The 12,818-nt window shown below is 36.0% G+C and overlaps 1 protein-coding gene across 1 annotated transcript in view; it reads left to right on the forward strand.

Annotated features, from left to right (window-relative positions):
- Nucleotides 1-6,277, forward strand: part of LOC126335347 (protein phosphatase 1 regulatory subunit 7) — a 75,517-nt gene extending 69,240 nt beyond the window's left edge. The window contains exons 8-9 of the mRNA XM_049998532.1: nucleotides 123-288; nucleotides 1,715-6,277. Coding sequence (XP_049854489.1) covers nucleotides 123-288; nucleotides 1,715-1,782 — 234 coding nt within the window. The 3' untranslated portion in view covers nucleotides 1,783-6,277. The remainder of the gene's footprint in view (nucleotides 1-122; nucleotides 289-1,714) is intronic.
- Nucleotides 6,278-12,818: the final 6,541 nt, after the last annotated feature.

Consider the following 12,818-nt stretch of genomic DNA (forward strand, 5'->3'; position numbering starts at 1 on the left):
TCTGAGATTTTTTTCCCCTCCCCTTTGTCTGCATGTACTTACTGACTCATGATTTTCCATTGTTACAATGATATTTCTCTTTTCTATGATTCATTGTTTATATGTGTGATTTTCTTTTGTAGATGAATGACAATCTAGTTGACGATTGGTCTAACGTTGAAGTGTTGACACGCAACAGACGATTGGTCACCGTTTATTTAGAACGCAATCCTGTGTCGAAAGACGTCAACTACAGGAGAAAACTTAAATTAATGCTTCCCTGGATTTCGCAGATTGATGCCACACTATGTAGGTGAAGCGAGGAAATCATTATTGCTATGAAAATTTTACCTACATTTAAATGGGTGTAAATGTTATGGTGAATACCATTGTATGCATAATATGTAACATTTTTCTACTAACATAATCATTGCTACAAATATTTTAACAGAAATATAGTTACTGTGACTATATTGAATTATTCACGTTGTTGTCATAGTTTCATTTCTTGTGCTTTGCTTTATTTGTAAGAAGCTTGTTATTATAGAAGTCTAACTCTGATCTGTAATTTAGAATCTTACTTTTTATATCTGTTGTATATGTTATTGAAATAATGTAGCATGGTTCTATTTGTCCTTTGACTATCAATGTCTTATAATTGATGTTAATTTCAAAATCATTGTGTCCAAATGTTTTTCATCTATGTGGTTTCTGTAGTCATTGTTTCTAATTGTGGTTTCCTGGGCTCTTTTGTCATTTCAAAAAATGCATTGTATATATTGCACAGCTGATAATATGGTCAATAAGGTTTGCATGGCATTGTGTGCTTGTGCTTGTCAAAATAACAATCTTGTGCAGAAAGTACAGTGTAACTGAAGCATGAGACAATGAATGTTGAACTTGTAACTACAGTTTATAATTAGTTTAAAATTTTGAAAAAAGTATGTTGTAGTACCTTTAATGTTCCACCCTTATACTTGTATTTTGCATATATCATTTGGATCTCAACCCCTAATTTTAATCTGTTATTACTTGTGTTTTTATTACTACTACTACTACTAATAATAATAATAATAACAATAATAATGATAATAATACTACTGCTACTACTACTACTAATAATAATAATAATACTATTATTATTACTATTATATATAATACTGTGACATCATTTCTTTGCCTTCAAATATGTGCTTATCACATTTGTCATTCCCATAGTGGTTCCCAGTATTTTGATGGAGCCTACCAGCCATTGGTTGTCTTTGATTTAACATGTGAATTAGAAAAATATTATTGAGTTGCTGCCCTGACTCATTCTGAGAGTGTTTTGCTAACAGACATAGCTGTGAGAAGTTTCTTTTTGAAGAATTACATAATTTAAAGTGGTTTCATTATGTTGTTATGATGTAGAATGTATTTGCATTTTTGTAGGTTTTGTGCCCCTTAAATTTGCATTTGCCATTACAAAAGTCTGTCAAAAACTGATTTTGTTGGAAATGCTCCTCTAAAAACGGGTGGTGTTTGCAGTTATTAGTCCGAAAGTTTGATAAATCAATTTCTTTGTCTGAATAACATTTAGTATAATGTGGTCTTGGAGTCTTCTTAGAGTAATAATTATCTTCCTTATAAAGCAGTCAACTGCTATATTTTTATTGTAAAAATTGTTGAAGGAGTAAAAATGAAAGATCTTGATCTGTGTCCTGAATGTATATCATGCCTGTATTAAATTTTACAGGTGTGTCGCCCACACATGGGGGAATGTTTTTGGCTGGTGATCACACACTTGGCTTCAGGTGTTCATAAGTTATCTCCTCATAAGACTGGAACAGTGGACGGGCTGAAGACAGACTGTACAACAGTGTGGTTTGCACAGTTTTAGAAATTGTAATTTCAGCAATTAGCATTACTTTGTTAAATTATTTTCATAGTGATGCACGACATTTAATGTAGTATGCAAACAAAATCACAATGAGAACCACCTTCATGAAACAGTAATGCTGTTGAAATGTAACTAGAACTTGTAACCACACTGAAGAGGGTACTTTTCTCATCCTGTGATGACCTTTGTCACGATGGATTTCTCTGGTTGGTTTCCCTCACATTATATCATGTCCAGACCAATGAAATTCATGTTGTAAAGAAATAAAGACAGTGTTATGGCAAGAAGAACTAGTTACTGTTACTGCCGTTTGTATTAAGATTTTAAAATCCAGATTTTAATAAACTGCATTTGATCATAGAGAGAAGTTTGCTGGGTTACGGAGAAGTGTGCTGGGCTATGAGACTGTGTACGCTCTTTACATGACTCATAGGCAGGGCACCCTAGTTTCTTGTGATTGTTGTGACATAATGTGCCATATTTATGAATTCTGGACAGTGCTGCTACGGAAAGGACAGATGTTAAAGAGCTAAAAGAGTTTATGCTTGCATTAGAATAGAACCAAAGACAATGTATAATATTTTCAAAATCTCCTTTCATATACCGCATATTTCAGAAGAAAGTGCTTCCAAATATAATGGCCAAACTGAAAGTAAATGGTGAGGGTATTGTAACTGGATTCTTGTTCATAAGCTGTTCCATAATATTTTCATTTGAGATATTATTAAAACAAATAACAGCTTTAGAGAAGAGTAAAAATGAATTAATGTTTGTGTAAATAAGTGAGATTGTCACTTTCAGATTAATGGGAATGGTCAGGTCATCAGTTTGCAGCTTTAAAATATTAATATGCCGATGATAATATTCAGGTTAATTTTCATTTACTCTCTCTCTAATGTTTATTAAAAGAAAGAGTGGGTAATTAGTGATTCATTCCATAGGCAGTAACATGGAAGAGTATGTTGTGCCAAAAATATGTTTGAGATTGCTTTTGAGTCAACTATAAAACAAATTATTTCATGAATCCTATCATGTTAACAGTTGGACAGATATTCTTCTTGTTTGTTCTACATTGCAATTGGATATTTATTGACAGCTGTGACAATTCGTAAACAATGTCAGTGTTCTAAAAGAAAACTTTATTCTAGCCTTCATTGCCTGCAAATGACCTTGAGTGAGGATACACTGAAGCTATTTGTAAAGCACTGTTATAAAACAGTTACTGTTGAAATTGTGGCTCACAGCTTATTATGTTTTAACATGTTACGAGAACACTGTACCCGATATTTTCATTCATTCTGACACAGACAGTCAGAACAGTGGATAGGATCTTTATCCTCTACAGAAAGTTGTAAGCATACATTGATTTCCTTGAAAATAGTTGATACTATCTGCAAAGTCATATTTGGGACCAGATTCATAAACATGTATACGTGAAACAAATTGCACTAACTGTTTAGATTACCTGAAAACCATTAGTGGGAAGTATAAAATCTGTCTCTCTCTCTCTCTCTCTCTCTCTCTCACACACACACACACACACACAGACAGAGAGATAGAGAGAGAGAGAGAGTGGGAGTGGGGGGGGGGGTCAAGAAATTGGCTGCATGTGACTTCTCAGTTTACCAAGATCACAGTTATAACGTGATTAAGAAATTGCCAAATGCCACATTTGGAAATGGTAATCTGATTTTTGTAAGAAAACAAAAGTATTCTAATCAGTTTTTCGGTCAGTATTTTTATTGCCTCTGGAATATTATTGCCAGGACTTGAAAAATGTAATCAGGGGGCTTCTACAAATAAATGCTGTGACGGGTGACTAGTATGAGTAAATGACAAAAATTATACATTTTGAATAACAGTGCACATTATTTGATAAATGAGGCTGTCCACATTTCAAATGTAAATTTATATTGCTTTTATGTTTTATGCACTTTGCATCGTTGAATATTAGTGTCTTCTGCTCTCATGGCTTTTCTCATAAATGTTGCCAATAGTAGTCAACATATTCTGGTGGATACTGTCATAAAATATGTTAATGCTTCAAAAATTGCTTACAGCTACAAGTCAGTCTCAGCTATCCAATTGGTCTCTGATTTTCTTGCAGACATTAAGTGAATTACATGATATCAATCAAGTCATTTAGTAATTTTTAATTTTCATTTAAGTAACACCATATTTGAGTCCCATTACTGTAAGAGAAAGTTAATTTCTCCTCCACTGTGTCAGTGTATGTTTCAGGAAATGCAAACAATGTGTAATAGTACAAAAGAAAACAGCTTTGAATAGTGAAACTATTGGAGATCTTATTGCAACTCGATTTAGATCACAATTTTTGCTGAATGGTCGATGCTGTATGTACCAAAAGTTGTAGCACAAGTTTTTATTGGCAAGCAAATTGTTCTGTATCCAAAATAATTCATGGTACAAACTTTATCACATATGATAGCACAACATCCGTACTATAATTTATACTGATTAATTTTCAAGTTTTGTGAGCTCTTCTGAATAATATGCATTTAGTCAGAACTTTTCTAAATGGAATTTCTAATTTGTATGAATTTTAATAAAGCAGTGACATTGGAGGGATCAGATGGTAGATAACATCTGTTTTCTAACTGTATAGAAATGTGAATTAAAATTTGCACAAAACCAGTTCATTATTTAAAACTGAATTATGTAGTCTGATTCTTTTTGGCAGCTCCACAAGTCGTAAGAGTAGTCATGGGAATAAAAAAAAAGGCCCATGGATGGAGGTCAAGTCTCCAATCAGCCTATGAAGTAATTGTGCATCACACAAAGTGGATTATTCTTATAGCTTGTGTGCAATTCTTAGATTACTTGGCTGTATGAAAATTGTCAGTGTGAACGTCTATGGAAGATGTAGTTAACTGTCATACACTCAGGCAATGACATTTCCAACTGTTCATCTTATTTCAGTTAGATTTTAGTTTAAGAAATATTTGTAGGTGATTGTGTAGCTTGTTTTTAAAGTTACTGAAGTCTCTCCTTTTAAATGTAAAATCTAGTCACATATTACCACTGTTGTCTTTATATTCTGAAATTTTAGTCACTGGAATAGCAAATGTGGTGATAATGAGTTTAACATATCAAAAGCATAGTTAGTATATATTTCAGGTAAAGCTAGATGAAACTGAACAGTTCTTACCAGCCTGTCACCTGGCCCTTAAGGCATTGGGATTTCAGGAAGTTTGTATTGGTCATTGATCGGGAAGAATGCTTAAGAATGATGAACAAATTACTGTGTAAGTAGATCATAATACTTTATATGAATTGTGAAGTATGGCAACACAACAATTTCACTGTTTTCTGTGGTACATAGGTGGAAAGGATTGTGGTAACTGACTTAATTTGAGAGTTTACTTATTCCTCCTAAGCAGATAATTACAGTTGATATAATTTTTTTTGTTTTTGAGTATTGTAAATTTCTGTTATTTGTGCAAGGCTACCATACTCCTAATTATCTGCCTTTATTTATCAGTGTTTGCTTTGTCATGTATTCAGTAATTCATTTACATCCATGTTCTAGTACTCACATGTTCACATATTTCTCGTGGAATTCATATATGGTTTCAGTTCATGTATGTCCCTATCATAGGACTCACATATTGAGGCATTTTTTGTGGATGTCATATATATTATTCATTTACCAACTGGTATGTTTATAGCTGACCCAGAAAAAAACTACTACTTGTTGGCCATTATTTGTTGTGTTCTTGCAGAGAGGTCTATGTTTCATTGAGTAATATGTTGGCAGCTCCAATGCTGAAAGTATTGGTTTAGACTTTTTTAAAGTTTGTTAAACAATATTATTTGAATATTGTTACTGATTTATTTTACTCGTGTAAATTTTAAGTAATATGTGGGCCCTTCCTCTGTTATATCAGCAAATGAACAAAAGAGAATATCATTAAGTACTAGACAAATGTAGGAGAAACAAGAGATCAGGTCAGTTCTTCATTAGAGATGATAATGAAATGAAATGTTGATTTCATTTCACAACAGAGATATCTGGAGAATATTTGTTTTACTTTGACATGTAATGTCTTTTGTCATGAAAGCTGTGCAGCGTCTATAACTGTTATGTTTTTAACTTATCTTAACCGCTTGTTATCTTTACAATGTCCAGTTTAAATGTTATAGAATGCAAATAATTTACTACAATTATCTGACATTATGAAATAGCCAAGAAAAGTGGAAAGAAAAACCATTTATAGCACCAGTCACAATAGTTTTTAACATGTAATACCACTGTTGTCACAGCTCAGTTCATTATTATTCAATAACTGTATTTTGTTACCTTGAAGTTGCACTGAATGTTACATTTATTTGTGAATGACTGTATTTAAAATTTGTGTCTCAGTTTGCATCAAATATAGTAATTATGTTTTCAACATATCCAATTTATATTTTACTATGCTTTACAGATGTAAGATTTACAATTATCTCAGTAATGAATTCTGCAAACTCAGAATTTCAGACAGGGACTTTAATATGCACTCAGAAAATTATGTAACTGCAGTTGGGATTTCAAGGGATGGGAAAAACCAATTGCAATTCAGTAGCTAGCTATGTTAGAAAGTTACTACAAAAGCAAAGAGAGGTTCATTACACATTAAAACAAAATAAAACCCTTACTAACAGAATCGAGCTGGTCAAATCTAAAACAAGTGTAGTGAGTTTGAAATTAAAATTTTCCTAACTCGTCTGACCAAGAATCCTATGAACATTGGTATTATGTAAAGGCAGTAAGTAACTCGAAATCATCTGTTCAGTTGCTCAGTGACAATACTGGCACCAAAATTGAAGATGATGATAGAGAGAAAGGTGATACAATAAATTTGGTCTGTTGAAATGGCAGATATTTAGATAATTACTGTGGAATAAAAAATTGACTAAATTCTCCAATAATCAAAAGACATCTGGACCAGATGAGATACTTGTGAGATTCTAGAAAGATTATGTGACAGAGCTTCCTCCCTTTCTGATGACAATCTTTTTTAAAGTCACTGGGGCAATAAAGCAGTTGAAAAAAAGTGAATGTCATTCCGATTTTTGAGAAAGATCATCAAGACTGCTCATAATTATAGACTTATATTGCTGATGTCAGTGATTTGTAGAGTCACAGAACACGTTTTACGCTTACACTTCGATTGTTTTGGATAATGAAGTTCTTCTCTATAAAAGTCAATGTGCATTCTACAGACAGAGCTTTTGTGAAGCTAACAAATTCAAAGTTGATGCTGAGTCCCTTGATTTCCAGAAGACATTGATGCAGTTTGACACCTTTGTTTAGTGAACAAAATATGAGTTTACTGATTATTGTAACAGGTTTGGGATTGAATTCAGGACATATTTGTAGATAGAACTTAGCATGTTCTCAACGGGAGAATATAAAAATATGTTGTAATTTCTGGGGTACCATAAGGACGGTTGTAGGGTCATTATTGTTTATAATTTATATAAATGGCATTGTGGTTAACAATGGAAGCTTCATGAGGCTTTTTGTGGGTGATGTTATTGTCAGTGTCAATGTTGCAGTGCCAGAAGTTTTGTGAACTGCAAGAAGACATGTAGAGGGTTGACAATGAATGTAGGGTTTGGGAGTTGACCCTGGATGTTGATAACTGAAAAGTGTTGTGTAAGTAGGTGAACAGATCCATTAATAGTAATATTATTGGTGAAAAAGCATTGGAAATCGTAATAATTACAAAATACCTAGAAGTAACTGACCAGAGTAACCCAAGTAGGAATGACCACATGAAATTATTTCTGGAAAAGTAGAACCTAGAAAAAGTTTCATTGGAAAAATTGTAAGGAAATGTAATTCATCTATGAAGGAAGTGTCTCACAAAACACTCATTTGAGTGATTCTTGAGTATTGTTCATAAATTCAAGACTCATTTGAGGATGGATTAATAGGAGAGAGAGGGAGAGGTGTCAAAATTCTGTGAGTGCGCATTCCAAGTAGACTCAGACAATATATTGGTTCCTCCCACAAACATCTTGCAAAATGACCATGAGTACAAGTGTAATTTAGATAATGAAAGTCGTAAATGTAACATCTCACCATATAGCAGATGCCTTACAGGGACATGTTCATGAAAATGACCAAAAATTTGAAAAAAAAAATTCTTGGTCTATAGAAAAGAGCATTTCATGCTGATTTCAAAAATGTATAGTTTAAGGGCATTATCATTTTCCGTTCGTTCTAAAATTGAAGTTGAATGTAACATTGCACAGGGGCCACACCCGTCTGCCGGTTTGAAGGGAGTCAGAATGCATGATGCAGTATTTTGTACTTCTGTTTTTTTCCGTCATTAGTTATAGATTGTTACCACAGGTTTATTCTAGAGTGCACTGACTCCCAGAACCAAAGTACAGCCATGTCTAGAAGGTTATGGTTCAAATGTAAACGAAGATCTGAGAATATATGATTTTGGAATTACATACGGGTGTGGTTTTGTGGCTATTGTGTGTTGTTTTGTATCTGTTTTTGTGTTTCCTGTGCTACAAATGCCGAGAGTAAAGAAATTTAGCCCCAAACGAAAGTTTTGCGGCAACCAGTTCCAAACACAATCGAATAATACACATCAGTTTCTTCAAAAATCGCTCGTGGAAACTGTCTACAGGCAGTGCTTCTAGACGTAAACTTTCACTTTCTGGATGTAATAAGAACAAGCCTAGTAGTATTGTGAGCAGCAATAATGATGGAAATGTTATTGCGTGCCTAAATATGCTGTCAAGACTTTTGAAGAGTGCTATTAAATGTAAGTACTGCAATTGTGAAGATAGTATTGACATTTCTGAGGACATTTCAGCAAGGAAGGGGCTTTCAAGTCAGTGAATGATTGCCTGTAACTCATGTAAGATGCACAGTGATACTATGAATCGCCAGTAACTGATAGGCAACATTACACTGTAAATATTCAGCTTCCTTATGCAATGCAATGTATTGGAAGGGAAAGGAGAGCTACCCAGACTTTTTGTGCAGTGATGGATTTGCCTCCACCTCCACTGAGGTTTGATAGATACATTAATTTAATACATAATGGTTTATGTGGTGTAAGTGAACATTCAATGAAAAGAGCAGCAGAAGAAGCAGTAGCCTTGTCTGAGAATACAGACATTGTAGTAGCATTTGATGGATCTTGGAAGAAGAGAGGTCATACTTCTTTGAATAGGGTTGTAACTGCCACATATATTGAAACTGGTAAGATACTAGATTATGAATGTCTAACAAAGCACTGCCAGGGTTGTTCAAGTAAATTTATTGGCACCCATGTTTGTGTAAAGAACTTTGATGGCCCAAGTGGAAACATAGTACTAAACACTTTTAGAAGATCAACTGTCAGTCGTGGTGTGAGGTATGTAGGCTACCTTGGGGATAGAGACTGTAAAGGACAAACAACTGTTGTTAATGACAAACCATGTGGGGACACTCTGATAGAAGAGCTCGAATGTTTGGGCATGTATAAAAAATAATGGGAGCTCGGCTGAGAAAATTATGCAAAGACCAGTGGAAAAAAACTGTCGAACAGAAAACACATAGGTGGTCTTACAAAAAGTGAAACTGATTCTTTGACTCAATATTATAGACTAGCAATAAGGAGATTTGGAGAACATCAGACAAGCTGTTTGGCCAACATGGTTTCACAGTGTGTCAACAGATGAAACCCTACAGCATGGTTTGTGTCCAAAAGGGGAAGATTTGTGGTGCAAACACTGGTTGAGCAATGCTACAGGCATACGATATACCCACAAGCTTTCCTTACCACATGCTGTAATGGACTATGTACAGGGATCTGGCAAATAAAAATCTACTTAGGAAATGTATGCATGGTCTTTCTCAGAACACAAATGAAAGCTTCAACAGTTGTGTATGAGAGGGAATACCCAAAACTGTATTTGTTGGGCTGACCGTGCTGAAGATTGGTGTAATGGATGCAATAACATCATTCAGTGATGGTGCAATTTCAAGGATCAATGTTATGAAGAAACTGAATATCCAGATGGGAAAGAATATGGCTTCAGCTCTAACTGTTATTGATAAGCGGTGGTTAACCGAAGCACAGAAAGCTGCAGAAGCTGCTACCAAGGAGTCAAGGATAAAGAAAAGAATGAAGAGAAATAGTATGGAGGATAAGGAAACAGGAGGACAACTGGAGTATGCAGCTGGAATGTTCTAAATGAGCATAGTGGTAAGTTAATAAATCTGTAAATCTTCTTTTGCAATTTACCAAAAACGAATTTTCGCCATTCAGGTCCACTTAAACTCACAAAAATTGGTGCAGATACTTAGAACAACCTCCTCTACCTCCCTGGCCTACTATTTCCTAAAAAATTTATAACATGATGATGATGTTGATGATATTTGAGCTACATTTTTAAATGTTTTTGTTGTATTAAAATAAATTACTTGTCTTTTTCACAAATCAGCATCAGGGAAGGAAATTGGAGACATAAAACACTTATGTGAATGTTGTCTGTACTCTGACTCTTTTTCCAAGCTGTGCAGTCAGTGGTTCCAAAGAAAATGGTACCACAGTGAAATAGTGGTCCGTTTTTCAAACTATCACAAATATTGTTGTCAGTACTAAAATATAATAAATATCCCAATGATTTTTTTGGGAAATGCTTTGACTAATGATGCTAATTGTGCATAAGAATTTTGAGGTATATCTTATTTATTGATCAGTTGCACTGTGATGGTGAAGATAATGCTAAAAATGCAGCCCGTTCAGGGGCGTGTCCCCTTAAGTCATCAGCAAGGATACAAACACAACAGAGAATGTTGCTAAGCTTTTATGCAAATCCTTCAGAGCTATTGGAATGAACATACACAATTGTATATAAATCTGCACAGCTACATTGTCTCAGTTAACTACATTTTACTGGAACTTCAGTTCGACTGCGGTGAGGGGCTGTATTTGGTGGAGTGGATGAATGGAGAAAAGTGTGAGAGGGAGATTTGAAGAGAAGGGTGGCTGATGGTTGTTAGGGAGATGTATCAAGCATATACAATAGGAATTAGCACAAACACGAAGTCGGTGTGGTGCACAATGATGAGGAGAGGATTCGGAAGGAAAGAGAGATAGGGTAGGGGTGGAGCTAGGTGTTGGACATGGGCTAGCAGAGAGTGAGCCCTGGAGGACTGCTGGGTCAAAGGATGTAGTGTAATAACAATTCCCGTCTATTTAATTTAGAGGGGGGGGGGATCCTCGTGATGCAGGTTGTGAAGCAGTCATTGAGAAGAAACTGTGTTCATCAGTGTGTTTCTCTACTTGGTGAGCAACTTTACTCTTGGTCACTAGAATTGCAGGGGTCACACATATGGGTGGACAGCTGGTTCGTACTCAGTCCTACATAAAGACTGTCCAGAAATTATGGCAGAACTGATCTATTATATAACGACCCTGCCTTAGGTAAAGAGGACGGATATGCCTTTGACAGGACTGGAATAGGATGTTCTGGGTAGATGCACATGGAAGATCTCCCACAGAAATTTGACTGTGTGGCAAAAAGTGGTACTAAGTGTGTTTAAGGATGGATTAGTGTATTCTGTAGATTGGGTGGTTGGCAGAATATTGTTTTGGGGCGCGAAGGATTGTAGGTATGGTATTCCTCATTTCTGGGCAAGACAGGAAGTAGTCAAAGCCTTCAGGAATGATGTGGATAAGTTGTTCCAGTCTGGGGTGAAATCGACTAATGATGGGGTGTTCATGCACCTGGCTCATGTTGGTCATTGGCTCGTTCGAGTGGGTGGGTTGTTGGTTCATGTGAGTGGTTGGCTGGTTCATGTGGGTGGTTGGAGAATTGGTGGCATGTGTGGATATGGTGCTGGAAAAGTGTTTACAGACTAGATTTGGAGTGCAATCTCTGTCTGTGAAATCATTTGTGAGAGCTTCAGTTTAGTGAGCACAGGAATACTGTAGACAACTGGCCTGATTGTATGGGAGAGGCTTTTTACTACAGAATAGAAGGCCACTGTGGAAGAATACCTCTCACAAGGTCCTACCAACTCCAAACTCATCACTTCATTCCTTGTACATCTGAAAAACTAAATGCTTAGCTGTAAGTACTTCTTTGAGAGGGGGATACACAGTCAAATCCACAGTCCCACATTGGGCACCTGCATGCCATCCTATTTATTGGCCATCTACAAGAAATCGTCTTAGCTATCGAATAACCCAAACACTGCATCTTCAAGACCTGGATGCAGGGTCCAGACAATACTTCGATTCCTTCGCTGTCTCAACAACTTGATCAGTTTGGAAAGTGAGTCTAAAAGTAGTTTTTAGTCCATTTAAAGTAAAGCACCTCACCAAAGAATGGGCAATTTAGGAGGTGACACTGGGACTGTGACATGAGCTGCATTCAGTAGTGACGTTGTTGGAGTGCCCAATGAAAGAGCACCATGCTGGTGCCGACCACTGGGAATATAGGTGGTGGGAGATGGGATGAAGGTCATAATGGGGCAAAGACGGTTGTGGTGATCAAAGGAGGATCGTTCTGTTGCTTCCTCAGTGTGGTGTTGGATGTGAGCCTAAATCCAGAAATGCTTGGTCCCACACTTTGAATATCTGGGGGCATGGCATTCAGTTGGTATTATGGCAAAAGCTGTTTTCTTTGAGGATGCAGCTGATTTGGTCATGCCACGGCATAAAACATATGCCACCCCTCCATAAACTGGCAACACAAATCAGCATCCACCACAGCTTTTGACCGAACATGTGAGCCCAGATGAGAGTTTGAATAATAGTAAGGGTGACATGGCGAGGTGAGGCTTGCTGTGGCTGGTGCAACAGGTCAAGTAATATTCACAGATGTTGCCCATGCATCAATCCAGATGGGCAGTGATTGCTGTTAGGGGTGGAACTGTATGATGAGTGGAGATGAGTAAGGACCTCATCTTGGGACACTGTTTACGTGATATTCT

The sequence above is a fragment of the Schistocerca gregaria genome, chromosome 2 (genome assembly GCF_023897955.1).
Source record: "Schistocerca gregaria isolate iqSchGreg1 chromosome 2, iqSchGreg1.2, whole genome shotgun sequence".
In the NCBI taxonomy this organism is placed as follows: Eukaryota; Metazoa; Arthropoda; class Insecta; order Orthoptera; family Acrididae; genus Schistocerca; species Schistocerca gregaria.